Raw genomic sequence first — 19,054 nt, forward strand, 5'->3', positions numbered from 1 at the left:
GAAGCACTTACAGCAGCTGCAGAAGCTGCAAAAATGGCAGCAACAGCAGCAAAAGGAACATTAGGATCAATATCAGCAATTACAGCAGAAGAAGCAGGAGAAATGACAGAAGCAGTGAGATCAGCAATCGACATAGCAGAAACTGTGGCTAATTTCACAGAAGCAGCTACAAATATAGCTGAAAAAGTGCCAGAAGCTGCAGCCGCAGAGAGACCAGTATTATTGGCATCAGCAGTAAACGCTGCAACAGAAGCAGCAAAAACAGCAGAATCTGCTCTACCAAAGGCACCTGAAAAAACTGATGTAACACCAAGACCAACTACTGTGAAAACAACAGCAGCACCACAGGCAAGCACATCTGGAACACCTGCAGCAACAGGAGCGGATAAAGCAAAGGAAGCAGCAGTGGTCAGCTCGACAGCGGCAGCAGCATCAGCTGCAGCAGCAGCCTCAGCAGCAGCTCTAGCTGCTGGACCAGGAGCATTTGAAGCAGCAGAAAATGCAGCAAAAGCTTCCAAAGAAGCAGCAATAGCTGCAAACTTAGTTGCTGCAGGGTTAGCTCCAGTGAAAACGGCAACAGATGCAGCAAAAAAAGCAGCTGAAGCAGCAGACGCAGCATCACGAGCGGCGATACAAGCAGCCTCAGCATCACCAGAAGCAGCACAAATAGCTGTGTCAGCATTAAAATCAGCAAATGCAGCAAAGACGGCAGCAAATGCAGCAGAAATGGCAGCATCTGCCAAAGCAACACCAGACACAATGTCCGAAGCTGTAGAAGCTGCCAAAACAGTGGCCAAAGAAGCAGCAGAAGCAGCAGAAGAATTACAGCAAATGTTATCAGACGGCACAGGGTCAACAGCAGCATCAGTGGCAGAGGCACAGGTGGTGGCAGCGATGGCAAAAGCAACAGCAATAGCAGCAAAAGCAGCGGCAGAGACAGCAGCAGAGGCAGCAGGAGCAACTTCAGCAGCAGACGCAGCAGACCTAGCAGCAGCGATGACGTCAACAGTGCAGGCAGCAGCAGCTTCTGCATCAGCAGCGGCATCAGCAGCTGAAGCAGCAGTGTCAAGAGCTCCCTCCAGCAACGCAGCAACAACAACGACAACAGCACCGACAACAACAACAGCTGGAGCTGAAACTGGAGCCGGAGATGGAACCAACACAGCAACAGCAGCCGCAGCCGCAGTCAGCAACAAGATGGGTCTGATTTCTGTCACAGTGGCTGTCATAGCTGCTGTCCTTCTGTAGAGAGCAACACAGCTGCATCAGGACTGATGGACTGTACAATACAAAGATATATTTATTATTTTATTTGTTAAATGTATCATGTTTATGTCTACAATTATGAAAATTCAGAAAATGGAAGTGTTAACAAAGGAGATAAAGGGTCAACCACCTCTGACTCCTGGTGAAGTAATCAAAATATTAATAATAACTTTCACGAATCAATAACAGAGGCAAACAGCTGATCATGTTATAGAAGTTTAAATGATGCTATTTATTGTCCTATTTATTGTGTTCAATAACAGAAAATGATCTCTGGATTGATTACACGTCAAATCATTGTTCTCATGCTGTGTGTGTGTGTGTGTGTGTGTGTGTGTGTGTGTGCAAAATATGTTCTTTATTATTTATCATTTTAATAATAATATAGTTTAAAAAAGTGATATTCAATATATCAAATAATTGGGAATGTTTGTGATCGCACAAACCCGAGTCTTCAAATGAACAGGCTAATTGCTTAATCAATAAATGAATGATCAATTAATTTTTGCCTCGTTCTGTTTCATTCAACCCTTAAATCTGTGGTTCAAGCTCTCAACTTTATCTGCATCTTGTTTATGTACTTAAGGAAAAAAGTTTGTATTATTACCTCATTAATATTGTAAATATTAAAATTCTGAGTTTAAATTATTTCTCCAAAACAACATAGTGCACCATAAGGAAAGTATGAGTACCTCAAAATTGTACTTGAGTAAATGTACTCAGTTACATTTAATCATGTAACAAAAAATACCAAATATGCCAAAATACAGTCACCCGCACGTTACTGCCATAAAACTTAAACTCGGATTCATTAGTAAATTTGTCGTCCGTGTGAAATTCTGGTATTTCTTAGCCCATCTGGAGTTTTTTCCTCGTTTCCGTACTGAGAAGCGGTTTAAAAACTGCTCCTCGTCCTCTGAGACACAAGACAGACTTCTTTTCGACAGGACGACTTCTGATTGGAGTTCTCTGTTGTTTATTTAGCTAATTCTGGTCATTTTGGTCTCTCAGAGAACTAAGCACGATGTATTGATCGTCTGATGGTGTGGTCACTGGCTCTGCCTGATCGTGCTTTGGAGACAGTTTTTGAAAAATGTCTTACATGCACTGTCCCTTAAGTCTAGACATGATTTGACTTCTGACACTTTCACATACTTTCTGATTCCTCAAACTATCTTATTATCAGAAGGCTTTGTGACAATATTAGAGATTTTCAATGTGGTCTCAGAACTTTCAACCCTATTGCATAATTTATGAATTTGATGCCTGCAACATGCAAAGTGAGTAGAACCGCAGTGTCCTAACATTTTTAGAATTGGGGTTGAACTTCAGTCTCTAAAAACAGGATGGTTTGTGCAGGAAAGCACACAAGATGCACGTTGTGGTTTCTCATAGTGTCAACAACTCCAAACTAATCACATGGGAGCAGTACCCATCCAGGAGAAGGATAGCTGAGCTCGGGTCAACTTGTGGCAGGGAAGTAATTCCCTGGTCCAGACACACGACTGTATTGATCCACCTGATCTCGTTTTTCTTTGACCAGTGTGATTTTTGGTACTCGTGGTGCAACCAGTGACGATCTCAAAGAGTGGGCTGTGTTCCCCTGCCATGTTGAGACTTGTGATGAGGGTGGTTAGGGTCGTGGGAAACATCAGGTCAGTTGTCCAGGGCCCTGGTACCCTCTAACCCTTTAAAAATAATCTGCTGGGGTGGCCTTTTGAGATCATCTTGTCCTGGGAACTTGCAAAGACTATCGGCGGCCCTGAGAGTGGTGGTCTCACCTCTCTGATTCGCAGTAACCTCGAGGTAGGGAGATCGTACCAGTGCAATCGCTGGTCCACAATGGCTGGACTGAAACAAACAAACAAACAGGGGTTGCTGAGAGGCCTTCTGACTTGCTGCTCCCTTACTCCCCAAGAAGCCTTTTAGGCCATTGACCTTTGCAAATCAAAATGCTTGCTTCTTAACATTCATCACCTCATTGTAAAGCTTGTCTTTGCTACAGAGCTCACCAGGGTTGGCCTCATCCTGTGCTGTCTTCCTTCCAGACAAGTTTGTGTTTCTCTACAAGACCCTTCACTTGTCTTTGCAGAGTGGATTTAGGAATACTCCTCACTGGGGTCTTCCACCACACCTTACCGATTGTTTATATTCATCGCTAGCCTTCATTCTCTTCTCAGTTCACTTGTTGTGCAAATGTTTCTCCCTGTTTTTTCAATCTGCATTGATCTGGGTGCCTTTTTCCTTGATGCCAGTCAGTAAACCTTAAATGCATCATGCAAAGGGGTTCAACCACGGATCAAACAAAGCGACCAAGACTTCTGTAGACAACACCTGCATCAGCAGGCACCAACATTGCAGCTTAATTAGACTAAAGTTGTTCCTTTCTTCCTAGGTAAACATACTTAACATTTAGGTTAAGCTTAACTGTCAGAACAGATTGTTGGGCAGGCTACATTTGACCTGATTTTAAGGCCTGTTATTACACACAGTTTGGAGGATTGCATCAATTATCTTGACACGCTAGCTCTTTTAATTCTGTTCAGTTTTAGAAGTCTTACTAAAAGTTGGCAGGCTATAACTCTTTGGTTCTGTGTTGACCTACATTTTTGTCAAGCTATATGCACGAACTTTACCTTTTATTTCAAGAGGAAGTGGTTAACTTAACACTGTCATTGTGCTGCAATGTGAGGTGTGGTTCAGGAAGCCATAAGTCAACCTTTTAATGAAATGTCAATCAAGTAGTTCATTCCAAACATAATTCCTTGATAACTAACCAAGACAAAACTTGTGATGACACCACAACACTCCCTGAAACAAGTCTCAAGGTCATCACCATCACTCAGAACTGGAACTTTTCAATTACAGGTTTAACTCAAGGTTCTTTCATTAGTCATCGTCCAAAACAAGGCTATAGAATGAAATGTATTTTAATATCATTTGGACTTGTGCACACATACATAAACACATAGTGCATCTTTTGAATCTGGGTCAGGGTGAATGTGGTCGACATCTTCATATCAAAAGTTCGACATCAGGGAAACACTGTCCATCAGCTGTGACTGTGTGTGAGCACCAAGCATGGATGTTATAAACCCAGAGTCCACCCCTCCGCGTCCAGCTGTAGTCCTGTGCTCTGTTGGCTCAGAACACGGTGTCGCAGCTTGATCCAGGATGTTGTGGTGGAGACAGGTCTCTGTAAAGATGTGGTGGAGACGGGTCTCTGTAAAGACATTGTGGAGACGGGTCTCTGTAAAGACGTGGTGGAGACGGTCTCTGTGGACACAACAGTCTCTGATATCACGTTGTTTTGCCAGCTTGAGCCCCATTTCCTTTCCCTGTGACCAGACATTAGCCAGGAGCAGCTTAAACCAAGCTGGATTAGCATGGCTCTTATCCTAACTCTCTTACTCCCTGGGGGGTCCAGCTGGTCAGGATGGATGGCCAAAAAACACTGTGGGTCTCAGTGATGGTCTCAAAGTTTGCTGCTCTTAATCCAAAACACCTGCTTTCCTCTCCAATACTGATATCTGTATTTCTGCCATGGGCAATATGTGTTTCAGCAATAAAGTCTAAAAATTGTTGTTTGTTTATTACTCAATTTACTTCTAATTTTTTTTGGCTATCATCATTTTACAATTTCTGTGATATGGCTGCTGTAACAAGTTCAGGTTCAATAGTGGAGCATAATCTCATATAAATTCAGGTGAGAGCTTCAGGTAAGCACATATTTATAATTCTTTATCGTAACTGATTAATAACTCTTTAAATGACCTAACATTGGCACCTACATGAAGCCTAAAGCCAGAAATGAAGTTAATAACAAACATCTGTCTCATATTCAAAAACAATTTTCTGTTGTAATTCCCCGACTGGCCGCTGGGGGTCACTACCGCTGACAAAGCGGCGATGCGTCCGCCGAGCAGCCGGGGAGAGCAGCAGTTGTTCCGGGGAGAAGAAGAAGAAAGATGGCCACAGCTAATGTTAGCTAGCAGGTGGGGCTCGAAAAATGTCGCGCTCTCGATCTTTTTGTCGTGTTTTTCTCTTCGAGCAGACGCAGCCGTCACTTAAAACCCTCTCAGCCGACAGTGTGACGCCTCAGGCAGAAAGTAATCCGCACAGTGTGTAACTGGAGCGAGTAATTAAGTAGTTTTTTTGGAGGCTGTGTGTGTGTTTGTGCCGGGGGAGGGGGTCGTGTCAGCTCCGGTCAGCTGTCCGTCAGTTAACCGTCAGGTGAGTTTCTGCTTTGATTTCCTGCTTTTCTTCTCTCTACTTTAAAGTCTCCGTCGAAGATTACACAGAGGTTGTTGTGTGTTTGTTCACCGTGAACACAAATACAACTTTACAAACTTGTTTATTGATTGAAACCGAGGAGAAGAGTCCCTGTGTTTCCCTGTGCGAAGTTTTCACGTTCAGCGGCTCTCAGCAGTGTTGATCCGTGAAAAGAGACATAACGTCCTCATAGTGTCCATAAAACATCCTCCGACCACTTTCTGACGTGTTACTGTGTGTTTCTGAACTTGTTTGAGCTTCATGTTGGTCCTCATCAGTACATTGAAGTGTCTGTGTTGTGTTGTTTCAAAGAGAAATGTCATGTTTCACATGTTCCTCCTGTGAGAAGCTGCAGCAGCTTGGATTCTCAAAAATCAAATTATTTGTGAAGATCTGATTTAATATAATGAATAATATGTACTTTGACCTTAAAGGAAGCTGCTGGTGTTATTCTACAGTTTTTGTTATTGTCAACAAATCCCATGTAAAAATGAAAACCAGCCAGTTTTTGGATAAAAACCTGTTTTATTTTGGTAAAAAGGAGAAAAGGTTGAGTTTTAAAGATCAAACCTGCTCCTGCAGAGCGACTGTGTGTCAGCAGGTGTTTCTGAGTATTCTGTATTAAACCTCAACAGGAACTGAATCACACATCAGTTTCACATTCAAGATATTTGATGCATAACAACAAACACAATATAAGATAAGATGAAGATACTGCAGGTCAGGATGCAAACATGGGAAATTGAGAATTTAATAAAATCTGAAAAAATATTCTTTAAAACAATGTACACTATATCACTCTTATTTAAATGAAACAGTTTTATGCAGGGATGTGTAAAGTATCCACCAGGGAGTATTTAGTAAGTTAATGTTTGCAGAATGAAAAAAAAACAAAACAACAACAACAAGGATAACACATGATGCACAGCGCAGGAAGAGATAGAACACCTCAGTGGGCTTATTCAAGTCCTCCTCCTACATCATTTTAAAATATAAAGTAATTACATAACAAAAGATGTTGAATAAATTACAAAATACATAGAGTCACAACAATAATAAAATCACAATAATGTCAAACAAAAACCAGAAAATGTGAAAATCAGAAGTAAAACAACCAACAGTATTAAGTTTTAAGAACATTTGCAGTGTGCTGCATAGAGTTCAAAGATATGTGGAGGTAACACATTGAGTCAGGTGTGTAGACTTCAGGTCAAAGGTCTCGCTCTAGAGTCAGTGTCTGGTTTGTCCGTTCTGGGCTACTGTAGAAACATGGCGGCCTCTGAGGACGAGGACTCGCTCCCTCTGAAGACACAAAAGGCTCATTCTGACACAACCGTTCTTAGTTTCAGGTGATTACAAACACATGAAAACATAATCATGAATATTATCTTGAAATTCTGCCCCTAAATCCTGCAGACTGGACCTTTTTAATGTAACATGTAGAGGACGACTGCAGTGATCTGAGTCCTGAGTCTGATTGGCTGTTTGTGCCTCACAGGTGCAGGTGTGCAGTGTTTAATGTGTGTGTTTTCTCTTTCTCTGTCAGTCCAGTGACGACTGTGGGATTCAGCCATCATGGCGGCTCCGGTAAACATTACTCCCAGCAAGACCTGGGAGCTGAGTCTGTACGAGCTTCACAGGAGCCCTCAGGTAAACCTGCCTGTGTGTGTTACGAATATAAGAGGAGATGACCAACACAAGATATCAGCAGTTTAAAAGTTCTTTATCCACCTGTGTTTTTTTTTATTATTATTTTCATAACATAAATGAAGAAATATACTTTGTTTTTTACATACAGTCACATTCAGCACAACACAGTGAAACCGTTTCTCTGTATTTAAGTGGGCAGCCACTGTGCAACGCCTCCTGACAGGAAAATCAACCGAACATACATGTCATGTGAACATGCACACAGACAGGCCGGGAGTTAAACCCAGGACCTTCCTGCTGTGAGGTGGCAGTGCTGCCCGCTGATCCATGGGGCTGTTAGTCGGAGAACCATTGAAGAAGCCTCCATTTTATCACTTCAACATTTAAAGCTCTGATTGCAATTTGTAAACGTGATGTCGCTCTTGAGAGGTGACGGTGAATGTAGATACTAAATGCCCTCACAGGTATGATAATAAAAAGTGTGTGTGTGTGTGTGTGTGTGTGTGTGTGTGTGTTCAGGAGGCGATCATGGATGGGACGGAGGTAGCCGTGTCTCCTCGCTCTCTGCACAGCGAGCTGATGTGTCCCATCTGTCTGGACATGCTGAAGAACACCATGACGACCAAAGAGTGTCTGCATCGCTTCTGCTCCGACTGCATCGTCACCGCGCTGCGATCAGGGTGAGCACGACCCCACAGCAACCGACAAACTGTGAATGTCTTAGAGTTGTGGACAAAACGAGACATTTCAGGACGTCATCTTAGACTTCTTGACATTTTTCACAATTTTCTGACCAAACCGCTAAAAGATAAATTCACAATGAATATAATAATATAATTCATATCTGCTCCCTCCTCAGGAACAAAGAGTGTCCGACCTGCAGGAAGAAGCTCGTCTCGAGGCGTTCGCTGCGCCGAGACTCAAACTTCGACGCTCTGATCTCAAAGATCTACCCGAGCCGGGACGAGTACGAGGCCCACCAGCGCCGCGTGCTGGAGCGACTCAACAGGCTGCACAACAAGGAGGCGCTGAGCTCCAGCATCGAGGAGGGGCTCCGGCAGCAGGCCCGCTATAGGTCCGAGAGGTGGGGGACGAAAAGGGGAGAAGACGGGGGGGTCGCCCACAGGTTAATGTCAGAGCAGCCGAGGAAAAGCTTGTTCTGCTTTTAAAGTCGCGTTGAGTGATGTGATGTTTACTGTGAGATGAAGGTTATTTATCAGACATCACAGATTTGTCTCTACTGATAACTAATGTTAGCTCGCCACAGTTAGCAACGTTAAGGTCTGCGAGCAGTGGGGGACGATGATTGGAGCAACGGCTGTGTCGGGTTTTAAGAACAGGCCTAATGCACTTACACTGTCAGTGATGGAGGATGTGATAACAGCTGGGAAGCAACTTCTGACTTTATTTGACAGCAACAGGGGAGATAACAGGAAAAGAGTTGATTCATGTCTTAAACCCAAAGGCCCAGCGGTGCCCGGTGATGACTTTAGTGATTAAAGGATTCATTGATCCTTGAAGAACTGATTTCGGGCCAGGAAGAGATTTTTGTGACAGTGGACCTCAGCAGGCAGAGGTTTTATGGTGTCGATGCCGTCAGGACCCAAACAGAGCTAACAAGATTTTTTTACACACATTTTTTTACACACATTTACACACAATCAATCAAACTTTATTACTACAGCGCTTTTTATACAGCAGATTAACACAAAGTGCTTCACTCACTGCTCTGCTGTGGTGAGACCAGCTCTGTGAAAATAGGACTGGGCAACATGTTACATTGTTATCGTGATATGATGATATGAGAGTATATATGTGATTTTAGATCGTTACATCACGATATGTCAACAGCTGACCGAGGACCGCTGCTCACGTTCTCACCTCCGCTCTGCAGGAACCACCGGGTGAAGAAGCCGACGCAGGAGAGCGACAACACCACCTTCAGCGGTGGGGAGGACAACGGCGACGCTCGCTCACACCTGTCTCACGACTCCGCCCCCTCACACACCCCTCACCCCCCCGGTCAGACCCCCTCGGAGGCCGGGCCGAGCCGCAAGAGGCCGAGAGCGTCGGACGACGGCTCGGGGGGCGAGGCGGACAGCGGCAGCCCCACTCCTCCACTGAGACGCCACAAAGAGGGGCCGGGCTCCGAGATCGAGCTGGTGTTCAGGCCACACCCACAGCTGGTCCACGCCCAGGACTACAACCAGACCAGGTGAGACTGGAGTTACTGCCATAGTCATGAGTCCAAACACCAGGTAAACGATACATGTGTTCTGACTAGAATCAGGTGTGGATGTGACGCTCAGAGAATTATTTCTGTCCGTTCCTTCCTGTTATTTCTCATCAAAATGCTGTTTCTTTGCAGATATGTGAAGACGACAGCCAACGCCACAGTGGACCATCTGTCTAAATACCTCGCTCTGCGCATCGCTCTGGAGGAAGGACAGACCAACGGAGAGACGGAGGACAGAGGGAGAGAGGAGGGAGGAGGAGGAGAAGCTGAGGGAAGAACAGGAAGTGGAGATGGATCCGGTCTGAACAGCATCAGTGAGAAACAGTACACCATCTACATCATGACGAGAGGAGGACAGTTCTCTGTGAGTTTTAAACGTCCACTCGTCAGCCGCCAAATGCACTCAGATACAACTTTATAACGTGTGTCGACACAGTTTTCAGTCAGTCAGCCGACCACAATTTAAATTAAAAAGATGTTTCAGCTTCACATTAACAGATTTAACAGTGGTCTCGTTTTCTGACTCCTGGCGTCTTTCTCAGTGTGTCAGCCAATCACTGTAGGACCACTGAAAACTTCAGTGTTTCCCACACACAGACTTTATTTGGGCGGGCTGACCAGGTACAGCTGGTGACTCACTGTGGCATTTCTTACTTGAATTGGTGAATAGTTGACAGTCTGCCCTCACTCTGCACCTCCTGTCTACTGACGTCTGCTCATGCTCTGCAGAGAAACAGACGCTCTCTGGCCAACTCGTGCTGCTGTTGTGTAAAAGCTTGTAAGTGCACCTGGTTGTTGCGATGTCGCACAGTACCACGTTGGGTTTGATCAGCCACATCATTAACAACAAGCCTCCTCCACACGCGGCTCACCTGCTGTTGTGAAAAAATCCAAAATGTGAGGTGTGTTTTTAGGGCGACTTTATAAAACTTCCAGCTGAGTGAAGGTCAACAGAGCAGACACAGAAAGGCAAGTCAGCGATTCTGAAACAGATTTAATGTGAGTCTCAAACACTGAACATGCAGAAGTTAAACATTTGTAAAGTCTTAAAGCTTCAGCTCAGTTTATCTCTTCTTCTCGACTAATCTCATCTTTAATGTAGAATCTGAACAACAGTCCAAAACCCAGAGATATAAAAGTCCTGACAGCTTCTGAGCTGAAACTTGGAAGTGTTCTGCTTTTTGGCTTGATAACAAAACGATTAGTTAAATAATAGAAACTTGTTCACAGGAGTCTTGCAACTGTTGTTTTCTCTTCTTTCTAATGAAGAAATAGTTCCAGTAGAAACAGTTTGTCTGTGGAGCAGCGAGGATTCAGGAAAGATGTCTCTGTTGAATGTCTCTGTTCGTCCTCTCACTCCTCTCCTTCCCTCTCAGACGCTGAACGGCTCTCTGACTCTGGAGTTGGTGAATGAGAAGTACTGGAAGGTCCGGAAGCCTCTGGAGCTTTACTACGCTCCCACCAAGGACCAGCAACAGCCAGCACAGCAGAAGTCTCCTCCCCCACCACCTCCTCCACCACCTCCTCCTCCTCCTCTTCCTCCACAGAGGGAGGCGTGAGGCAGAGCAGTGGTGGTGGCAGGTCAGTCGCTTCACAGATTATCATCAGTGTATCTTCATTTGAAAATGTACCGACATTAAGACGGTTTTATCTGATATTTCAAATGTGTGAAGTCTGACCTGAGACCAGATATGAAGAAGAAACGAAAGACCAGCAGCAGAGAGGAGACAGAAAACACAAACCACAGAAGAAGAGCTGGTAAATCGTTGCTGTTATCAGCTGTGTTTGACAACCAGCCTTCATGTGAAGAGTTTGCTGGTAAAATATCAAGTCACAAGGAAGAATCGCTCCGATGGACCCGCAGATGACGAGTGGGATCATTTTTCTCGTGTTTTCTCCTGATATGAAGCATCTGCAGCTCATTAGCGTCTGTTTTCCTTCAGTTTTATCTTCTTGTTACTCACAAATATTAAACAGCAGCACACATTTAGAAAGAAAACGCTGTGCAGAGGCTCGTATTACTGCAGCTCAAACCTTTTCTGCTCCGGATATTTGACATTTCTTTAGTACGGAAGTTTTATTTATTCCTCTTTACACAAAACTGCAGGAGAGGATCAGGGCCACAGAGTTCGGGTTTTATGTTTCACAATTCTGACATTTTTCTCAGAATTCTGATTCGGACTTAAATCTCAGAATTGGAGAAAAAAGTCAGAACTCCTTTTTTTTGTTTTAGTTTTACAGAAGCCCTAATCCTCTCCTGTTCAACACATCCATGACAATTAACAGCAAGTTGTCAAACGATATCTGTGGGAGTCCATTTCAGCCAGGAAACATTAAAAAGATAAAAAGTGAGAAAAGAACATTCTTAGTAAAAATCAGTTCATAAGTCAAATTTAAACCTGTTGAGTCAAAAATGTCATAGTATCTAAATTTGTTAAAATGATGCCGTACTATATGATCATTTTCAGTACAAAAAAATAGAATCACACTCAGGCGAGTGCATACCTCCACCAAGACCCAACAGTCCCCTTTAATTCAGTCGAGCCGAATCCAGTATCAAATAAAACGTGTTACACCGCTGGATCCAGATTCGTTTTGGGCTCTGCATCAAATTGTTCCCATGTTGAAAAACGCCCTGTTAACTTGAGAAAAATGTTTTGGATCCGTCCCTTATTCTGTTTCTGTAGCAAACATTAATTGGTTCTGTTCTGGGCCGAGACCCGTCCACCGCAAGTTCTGTAAAGATATCTTAAGTAGTTTTTGTGTAATCCTGCTGATGAACCAACAAACAGTCACTGGTGGGAGTAAAAAGGTAATTATGATGAGGGTTTCTTTGTCAAAAATATGAAAAGAAAGTCAGTTGTTTGACGAGGCCAAAACATTTGTATCTCTCAGCCAAGTTAAATTAGTAGCTCATGATTTCGTCAGTCCTTAAAATGTAATCGGGTCAGTCCTAACCTGCTGAACTTCACGAAGTGTGTTACTGATCTTGTTCTTACAAATATTTAACAACTGCACACATTTCAAAAGACAAAGTCCAGTTACAGCAGCTACAAACCTTCTCTGGTCTGGATGTTCACATTTTTTGTAGCGTTACCTCGATTTTATTTATTCCTCTTTACACAAAACATCCACAACAATAATAAAATGTACAAAAATTGGTGAAACTTTTACCTGAACCAGAAAAAAAGCTAAAAGGTTAGAAATGATTGAAAACAAATAAAAATACTCCTACCTAATAAGAAAATAAGAAAAATGCCATTTCCTTTGTCAAAATGATGGAACACTGAGTTATAATTTTCAGATAAGTAAAACATTGGAAGTATGAGATGTAAAGTAAAATGTTGGACCAGCCCAAAACATCTGTATCTCACCACTTTAACACAATAATTCAAAATGTGTCTAATAACGTAGGATTTGTCGTCCTCAACATAACTTGTATTCCTCTTGGCAGAAACAGGCTTCCATAAATATCTTGCCGGAGGTCAACAGGACCGACGCTCACCAGATGTTCAGCACGCAGCGTTTCTTAACTTTTCAGTTTGTTACTGATCTCGCCGCTTTAAGACTCGAGCTTTTATTTCAGAATAAAAGACAAACGAACATTAAAAACAATGAAAGTTAGTTTTTGGTTGTTAAAAAAAATAAAACTGTTGTCTTGAGTTTCTGTCTTTGATCTGAAAGAATCTGTTTAAGAAATCGTTGTATAATTTAATTTCTAAGAACACGACTGAAGCCAGTTGCTGCTTTCTTGGTGACAGTGAATAAATCAGTTGCATCATTGATTTAACTGAACTCAAACTTAGTTCTTGTTTAAATGAAGACACAGCTGTAGCGTGCTTTAAGCTCATAGACAAACCAACATTCAGTCGTCACAAACTGTTCAGGTCTGAGGGGCTGGAGCCTTCCCAGCATGCACTGGGGTAAACCAGGGTGACTGTTCGCATTAAGGGAGATTATTTGCGTTGGTTAGATAGAGGATGTGTGCAGGTTCAGTCACTTTAATGTGTAGTTTCAGATGCAGATGCCTTTAATGTGTCTGCTGTGTTTTAATTAGATCAACTCAGTTTACTCATTTCCCTTTTGTAAAGATGTCGCTCCCTCCTCACCTCCTGTTAGAACGTTTCCTTCATACTTCCTGTGTTTGGTGTCGTCGTCTCTATAAAAAGCCATAAACTTTAGTTTCTGTCCTGTTTAGACTCTGTGCTCCGTCTCTGTGCACTTTATATTTCCTGCAGCCATATAAGTTTTCCTACCGTACCTCAGTTTTTATGGAATATTTGTATATTAAGAACGATGCAATATTTCCTTTTTCTCTCGTCGTATAATTACACTTTCTGTCAGCGTTGCAGCACAATAAACTACAAAATAATAACCAGATGTTTGGTGTGAAGTGTGATCTGTTGTGAATGGAAGCTGATCAAGAGGTTGTCTAAGACGGAAGAGGACTGAAATCATTGTTCTTGTTTTACAGTGGCATCATGATCATCTTCTGTAGTACAGACAGTATTTTATTTTGTTTTGCAGATGTTTCCATTTTAAAATATTTTGTTCAGTAGGGTCGGAAATAATTTCAGATTGGACATAAAGATTTCTCAGATTGGGATCAAGACAAACACTGAGGATGTAGAAGTTAATTGGGATGATTGTAAATATTCTCAGACATGAAAATGCCGTCCGGCTCCAAGTCGTATATTGATTCACTGATTCTGAATAAATGTGATTCATGTGATGCAATAAAACAGCCGTTTCAAGATAAATGTAAGAACGTTATTCCAGTTTGTTTTTGTCCCATTTTAAGAGTTTTCAGCATCAGTTTCCGATCGTGCCGTAGTTTTTTTTAGTGTGGAGTCAAGTGAAATTCAGACTTTGAGCTCAAACTGTCAGGATGACGCTCCCTTGTTAACACAATACTCTGTGGCTGTGTGTTGAAACTTGGTTGCCTCTGGTGATATTTGCTTTTTAATTAAAGCAATCTCAGTGACCTCGTTTACATGCACCTGTTTTCCACCGTTATTCTGAACAACAGCTGACAATACTCAGAATTTGATACAGGTAATGAAAACAGCATGTTCTGTTCAGATACTAATGTACCAGTTTCTGATTAAGTCCAGTTTGCAGAGCAGAGGTGGGACTGAACGCTCAGGAGAACAGCCCCAATTCTGATCAGGAGAAACACCGACATTTAATTTAAACAAGACTCAGATCAGGCCGTTGAACAGGAAGCGTGCCGTTACATTGATCAGACTACGGCTGCATGTAAGAGGGACTAAAAGAATTTTAATTTGCCATTTAAACAGCAAAAACCAGAATACTGTGTGCACGTTCGGTCCAGTGTGTTTTCAGAGTTTAACTCCAGCAGGGACTAAAGGTTGAAGATGTCTCAGTCTCAGCTGCTTCAATAGAAATCAGTTTCTGTCTTGTGAGAATATTAAAACCAGCAGCGTCACTGACCTCAAACTCTACAAGTGAAACAGCACACGACAGACAGATTTTGTGAACTGTGGCATTTTATTGAAACAAAGGGAAGCAGGGAGTTTACTTCTTCTTGGACACACCGACGGTGCGACCGCGACGGCCGGTGGTCTTGGTGTGCTGACCGCGCACACGCAGACTGAAAGGAAAGAAAAAAAACAGCGTTAACATAAAAACAAGTGTGATCGTGTTCAAACAGCTTCTAAGTTTCTAAAAGCATCTTCAGCTTCTAAAGAAATCTCACTTGTGTGCATCAGATTCAAGTTTGTCAGGACAGGCTCGCTCTGCACCGACTCCTCCACTGAGCCCAGAATTAAACTGCACCACCATCGCTATGATTTTTAGATTTTTATAAAAATGCTGCGACTTGGTAGATTTTGAAATCAGCTGCATCTTAAATTGCAGCCGACATCTCTGACACTAACGTATGATGGTCTATCAGTGCAGTCTGTGGTGAAGAGGACGAGTCGATGCAGAGACTTCATGTTTGGACCGACGCGTTCGTCCACAGTGACAAACAGGATCAGAACTCTTACCCCCAGAAGTGCCTGAGACCACGGTGAGCCCTGATCTTCTTCAGCCTCTCCAGATCTTCTCTCAGCTTGTTGTCCAGACCGTTAGCGAGGACCTGAAATCAGACAACGTAGACAGTCGAGATGATTTAGATGCAAACAAGAAACCGAGATGATACCAGTGTAGCTGTGTAACCAGTGGCTGATCACTCCGATGCTTTATATTGTTCTGTAAATGTTTGTGTTCGATCATGAAGATTAAAAAAGGTCTAAAAATCTTTCTTAGTCTTGAAGCCACGCTGCACACCGGCCTCAGATCAGTGTGTGAAGTATCTACAGATACAAACTGAAACATTAAAGTTCACCGCCTACACGATGTTTAATTGACCTGAACGAACAGTCGACATTCCTACTGAAGGCTGTTTACTTTCCGACAGACGAGAACATCCCGATACCACATTTCTGATTTTCACCCGTTCTGGATCGACGAGTCTGTTAATGTGATACATCGCTCATCAAGTGAAACCACAACATGTCGGTCCACATCAAACTCACTGAAGACTTTAACCTTCACCGTTATTAAGAAGGTATTTTACTGACAGACGAATAAAAGGAAAACCTCGGCCATCATCAACATGTCACTCAGCACAGCCTACAGAGTCGGTGCTGCCAAAGAAGGCGTTTCCTATAATTGATATCTGATCAAAGGATTAAATGTCAGAACGAGGCGTCAACCTGAAAACCTTAAAATGTACCAGTCCAACAACTTCCTCACCTTCCGCAGGGACGGCTTCAACATTTGACACTAATAACCTTTTACTCTCTCAATTCATTACACACACACACACTTTTCCATTTTATGGTAGTTTACTTATTTTTCCTAAAATGTCTTATTCTAGTTTCTTACTGATGTCAGCAGTTACCCTTTTTACACAGTATCACTTTATTTTTATTCCTATGTTGCTGTAATTTTCTCTGACGAGGATTTCCTTCTGGACGTGTTGCGGCTGTCACATCTGCTCATGCAAGCTGTAACATTGTATTTTGTCCTACAGAGCAGCTGTAGATGATTTCACAAGAACTTGAAATGTTTTTCTAGGTTTTCACCACAATTAAACAGAAAACCAAACCCTTCTCTGCTGTTACACACCTGGCTGTATTTGCCGTCCTTGACGTCCTTCTGCCTGTTGAGGAACCAGTCTGGGATTTTGTACTGGCGAGGATTCTGCATGATGGTCACCACACGCTCAACCTGAAGAACAAATGCGACCGTTAACTCACAGGAAAATTCATAAAATGTGCAGAATGAAATCCTGGAAGTCCCAAAGGGAGATTCAAGGCTCGACAATAAAGACTGACCGCGACACTTGCCTGTCGAGTTGAGCAACAGTTGCCAATTTCGATAGAGCATATACTACAAAGACGGCTGTCGGCAGGGCAGGGAGCTCGACGGGTGCGACTTGTTTCATTTCATTAGGTTTTTAGCTGCAAAGCATCTAAATCTGCCCTTGTTAATTGATAACCAGTAATAAAAACAACTTGTCTTGGGGGCCTGAGATTATCAACTTCCTGCTAAATTCTCACCGCTCCACTGTGACCACATCAGTCTACACTTAAGTTTTATGAAGCGGTCACAGGTTGTTGCTTGTTCACATTCAAAGTTTTCCAAACTGTTCATGAGCAACAGGATCAGCAAACATTTGCCACGTCACATTGTTAGTTATGAGAAGTGTTGCCGTTTGTCCTTCAAAGTCAACAGTTGTGTTATTGTAATTTATCAAACTTCTGCAACAATCTATGCAATTAGGAAACTAACCTATAAAATGCATACGGTGGATTCAGTTTTGGTACAGCTGGAAGCAAATTAGCATTCAGCCTGGACACGATAAGCTTTAACAAATCAAGTTTTTTATACTCTGAGCAGCTGCTAAGCTACATGTGGATATGTTCCAGTCAGTAGGGCTCCAGACAGATACTGTAACAGTGCCTTCATAGTTTCCTGATTCCCATTTTCTATTCACACAATCTAAGAAATCCTGTCTGTAACTAAAATGCATCTGTTGATGTTTGTCTGCAGACACCAGGCTCTCCTCACCTCCTCATCAGTCAGCTCTCCAGCCCTCTTGTTGAGGTCGATGTCGGCCTTCCTCAGGACAACATGGGCGTAACGTCTGCCAACACCCTGAGACCAGACAGACAGGGAGGTTAGTGTCATGAGAGCAATGTCTGATGCACAACAGGTAATCTCACTAATAACTGAGCAACAAAAATACTTCAATACTTAAATGCTGCTTAGTTTCATGCAGAAAATGCAAAGGATGAAGCTGAACGTGCATTAAAACCATCACATGAAGCACGGGGGAGATTTTACCTTGATGGCAGTGATGGCGAAGGCGATCTTCCTCCTTCCATCGATGTTCGTGTTCAGAACACGAAGAATGTGCTGGAACTTCTCAGGGATGACCAGAGACTGAAAACACAGAGCACACGTTATCAGGGAGGCATGGCTCTCAATCAGCACTGCCATTTCTCAGGCTGTGCTGTGAATATGAACACATTACAAACTTATAATGCCGGTATTTAATTATTTGTGTATTTAACACAGTGTGTGTCTCCTCAGAAGTTAGTGAGGGCCACAAACAGAAGCCCTGACTTCACAGTGAGGTGTCTGTACATCTGCAGCTAACTTTTTTTGGCTCCAGCTAGCATAGCTACAGAGCTGCTGCTGCTCGGACCAACTGTTGGGACTTCACGATGGCTTCAAAATGACCAAAACCAATATATCTCACTAAATCACAAGTCAGAGTGGCTCAACAGTTAAACTGGTGCAGCTACAAAGCGTCTACACAGGTGTAACATCCACTTTGTCCCCCAACGTGATGACACCAACATGCTTACTGCCTATCACTGGAGGAGGACGAGTTAGCTTGTGCAGCTAGCTACCTTCAATTATCAATGTTGTGTAACTTGTAAGCCGGTAACGTGAAAGCCGATCTTTAGCCGGACAGCTGTTCTTTAAATGGGGATAATAAGAAGATATAAGAGTAAGCCTTTAATTAAAAAACAAAGCTAACTCAACCATTCGCGCTAGCTAACTGCAGTCACTCCGTACAGCTCAGTCCGGCGCCGACAGTAAACTGCGTTGTTACATCAATTTCTGCGACTAATATGTCAATAATTCAACATCAATCCGCTCGAACAAATGTGTATAATATTCATCAAGGGGCTAAATGTGATAAATAAGTAAGAATAACGCCAGATGATTGTGGATTCCAAAAGTATTCCAGGTTGGTGGAAAATCTACTCACCATCTTGGAAGTAGGTTCCGTGCGAAGAGGAAGCCGTAACGCTCTCGCGAGAGTTTGACCGTGTCGGAGAACGGAAGTCAGTCCATCACTTTTAAACTGTCCGACGAGAAAGTTACACACCGGTTCAGATGAAACACATATAAAGCGATGTTAACGTAGCAAGATGAAATATATGTTAATAAATGAGATGTCTGGTCCCGTGTTTATTCATCTCACGCAGTATATTCTCGTATTAATATGTTGAGCTGTTGATAAACGCGAGGACGCGCTCTGTTTCAGGGAGGACGAGGCGGAACTGGACATTTGTAGTCTTTTTCTGACGTTAGCGTAAATTC

At 42.9% G+C, this 19,054-nt stretch overlaps 2 protein-coding genes across 6 annotated transcripts; one reads left to right on the plus strand and one right to left on the minus strand.

Moving 5' to 3' along the window:
• Positions 1–5,212: 5,212 nt before the first annotated feature.
• Positions 5,213–13,804, plus strand: LOC311272378 (E3 ubiquitin-protein ligase RING2-A-like). 5 transcript variants are annotated; one of them, XM_084378746.1, is made up of 8 exons: positions 5,217–5,499; positions 7,085–7,188; positions 7,708–7,868; positions 8,048–8,272; positions 9,083–9,403; positions 9,557–9,788; positions 10,801–11,005; positions 11,098–13,804. In XM_084378746.1, exons 2-7 carry the CDS (start codon positions 7,114–7,116, stop codon positions 10,981–10,983), a joined length of 1,197 nt encoding a protein of 398 aa, XP_084234872.1. In that variant the 5' UTR covers positions 5,217–5,499; positions 7,085–7,113; the 3' UTR covers positions 10,984–11,005; positions 11,098–13,804. The 5 variants fall into 5 exon arrangements, with proteins under 5 accessions (XP_084234874.1, XP_084234872.1, XP_084234871.1 ...); XM_084378748.1 differs by having other exon boundaries at positions 5,213–5,261; positions 10,801–13,804; XM_084378745.1 differs by having other exon boundaries at positions 10,801–13,804.
• Positions 13,805–14,916: 1,112 nt separating this feature from the next.
• On the minus strand, positions 14,917–19,037 carry rps18 (ribosomal protein S18). The gene is made up of 7 exons (XM_084380234.1): positions 18,936–19,037; positions 18,720–18,815; positions 17,783–17,881; positions 17,507–17,593; positions 16,562–16,663; positions 15,436–15,527; positions 14,917–15,038 (listed from the first exon to the last, which is right to left on the minus strand). Exons 1-7 carry the CDS (start codon positions 19,020–19,022, stop codon positions 14,963–14,965), a joined length of 639 nt encoding a protein of 212 aa, XP_084236360.1. The 5' UTR covers positions 19,023–19,037; the 3' UTR covers positions 14,917–14,962.
• Positions 19,038–19,054: the final 17 nt, after the last annotated feature.

The sequence above is a fragment of the Pagrus pagrus genome, assembly GCF_965226575.1.
Source record: "Pagrus pagrus genome assembly, chromosome: 17".
NCBI lineage: Eukaryota > Metazoa > Chordata > Actinopteri > Spariformes > Sparidae > Pagrus > Pagrus pagrus.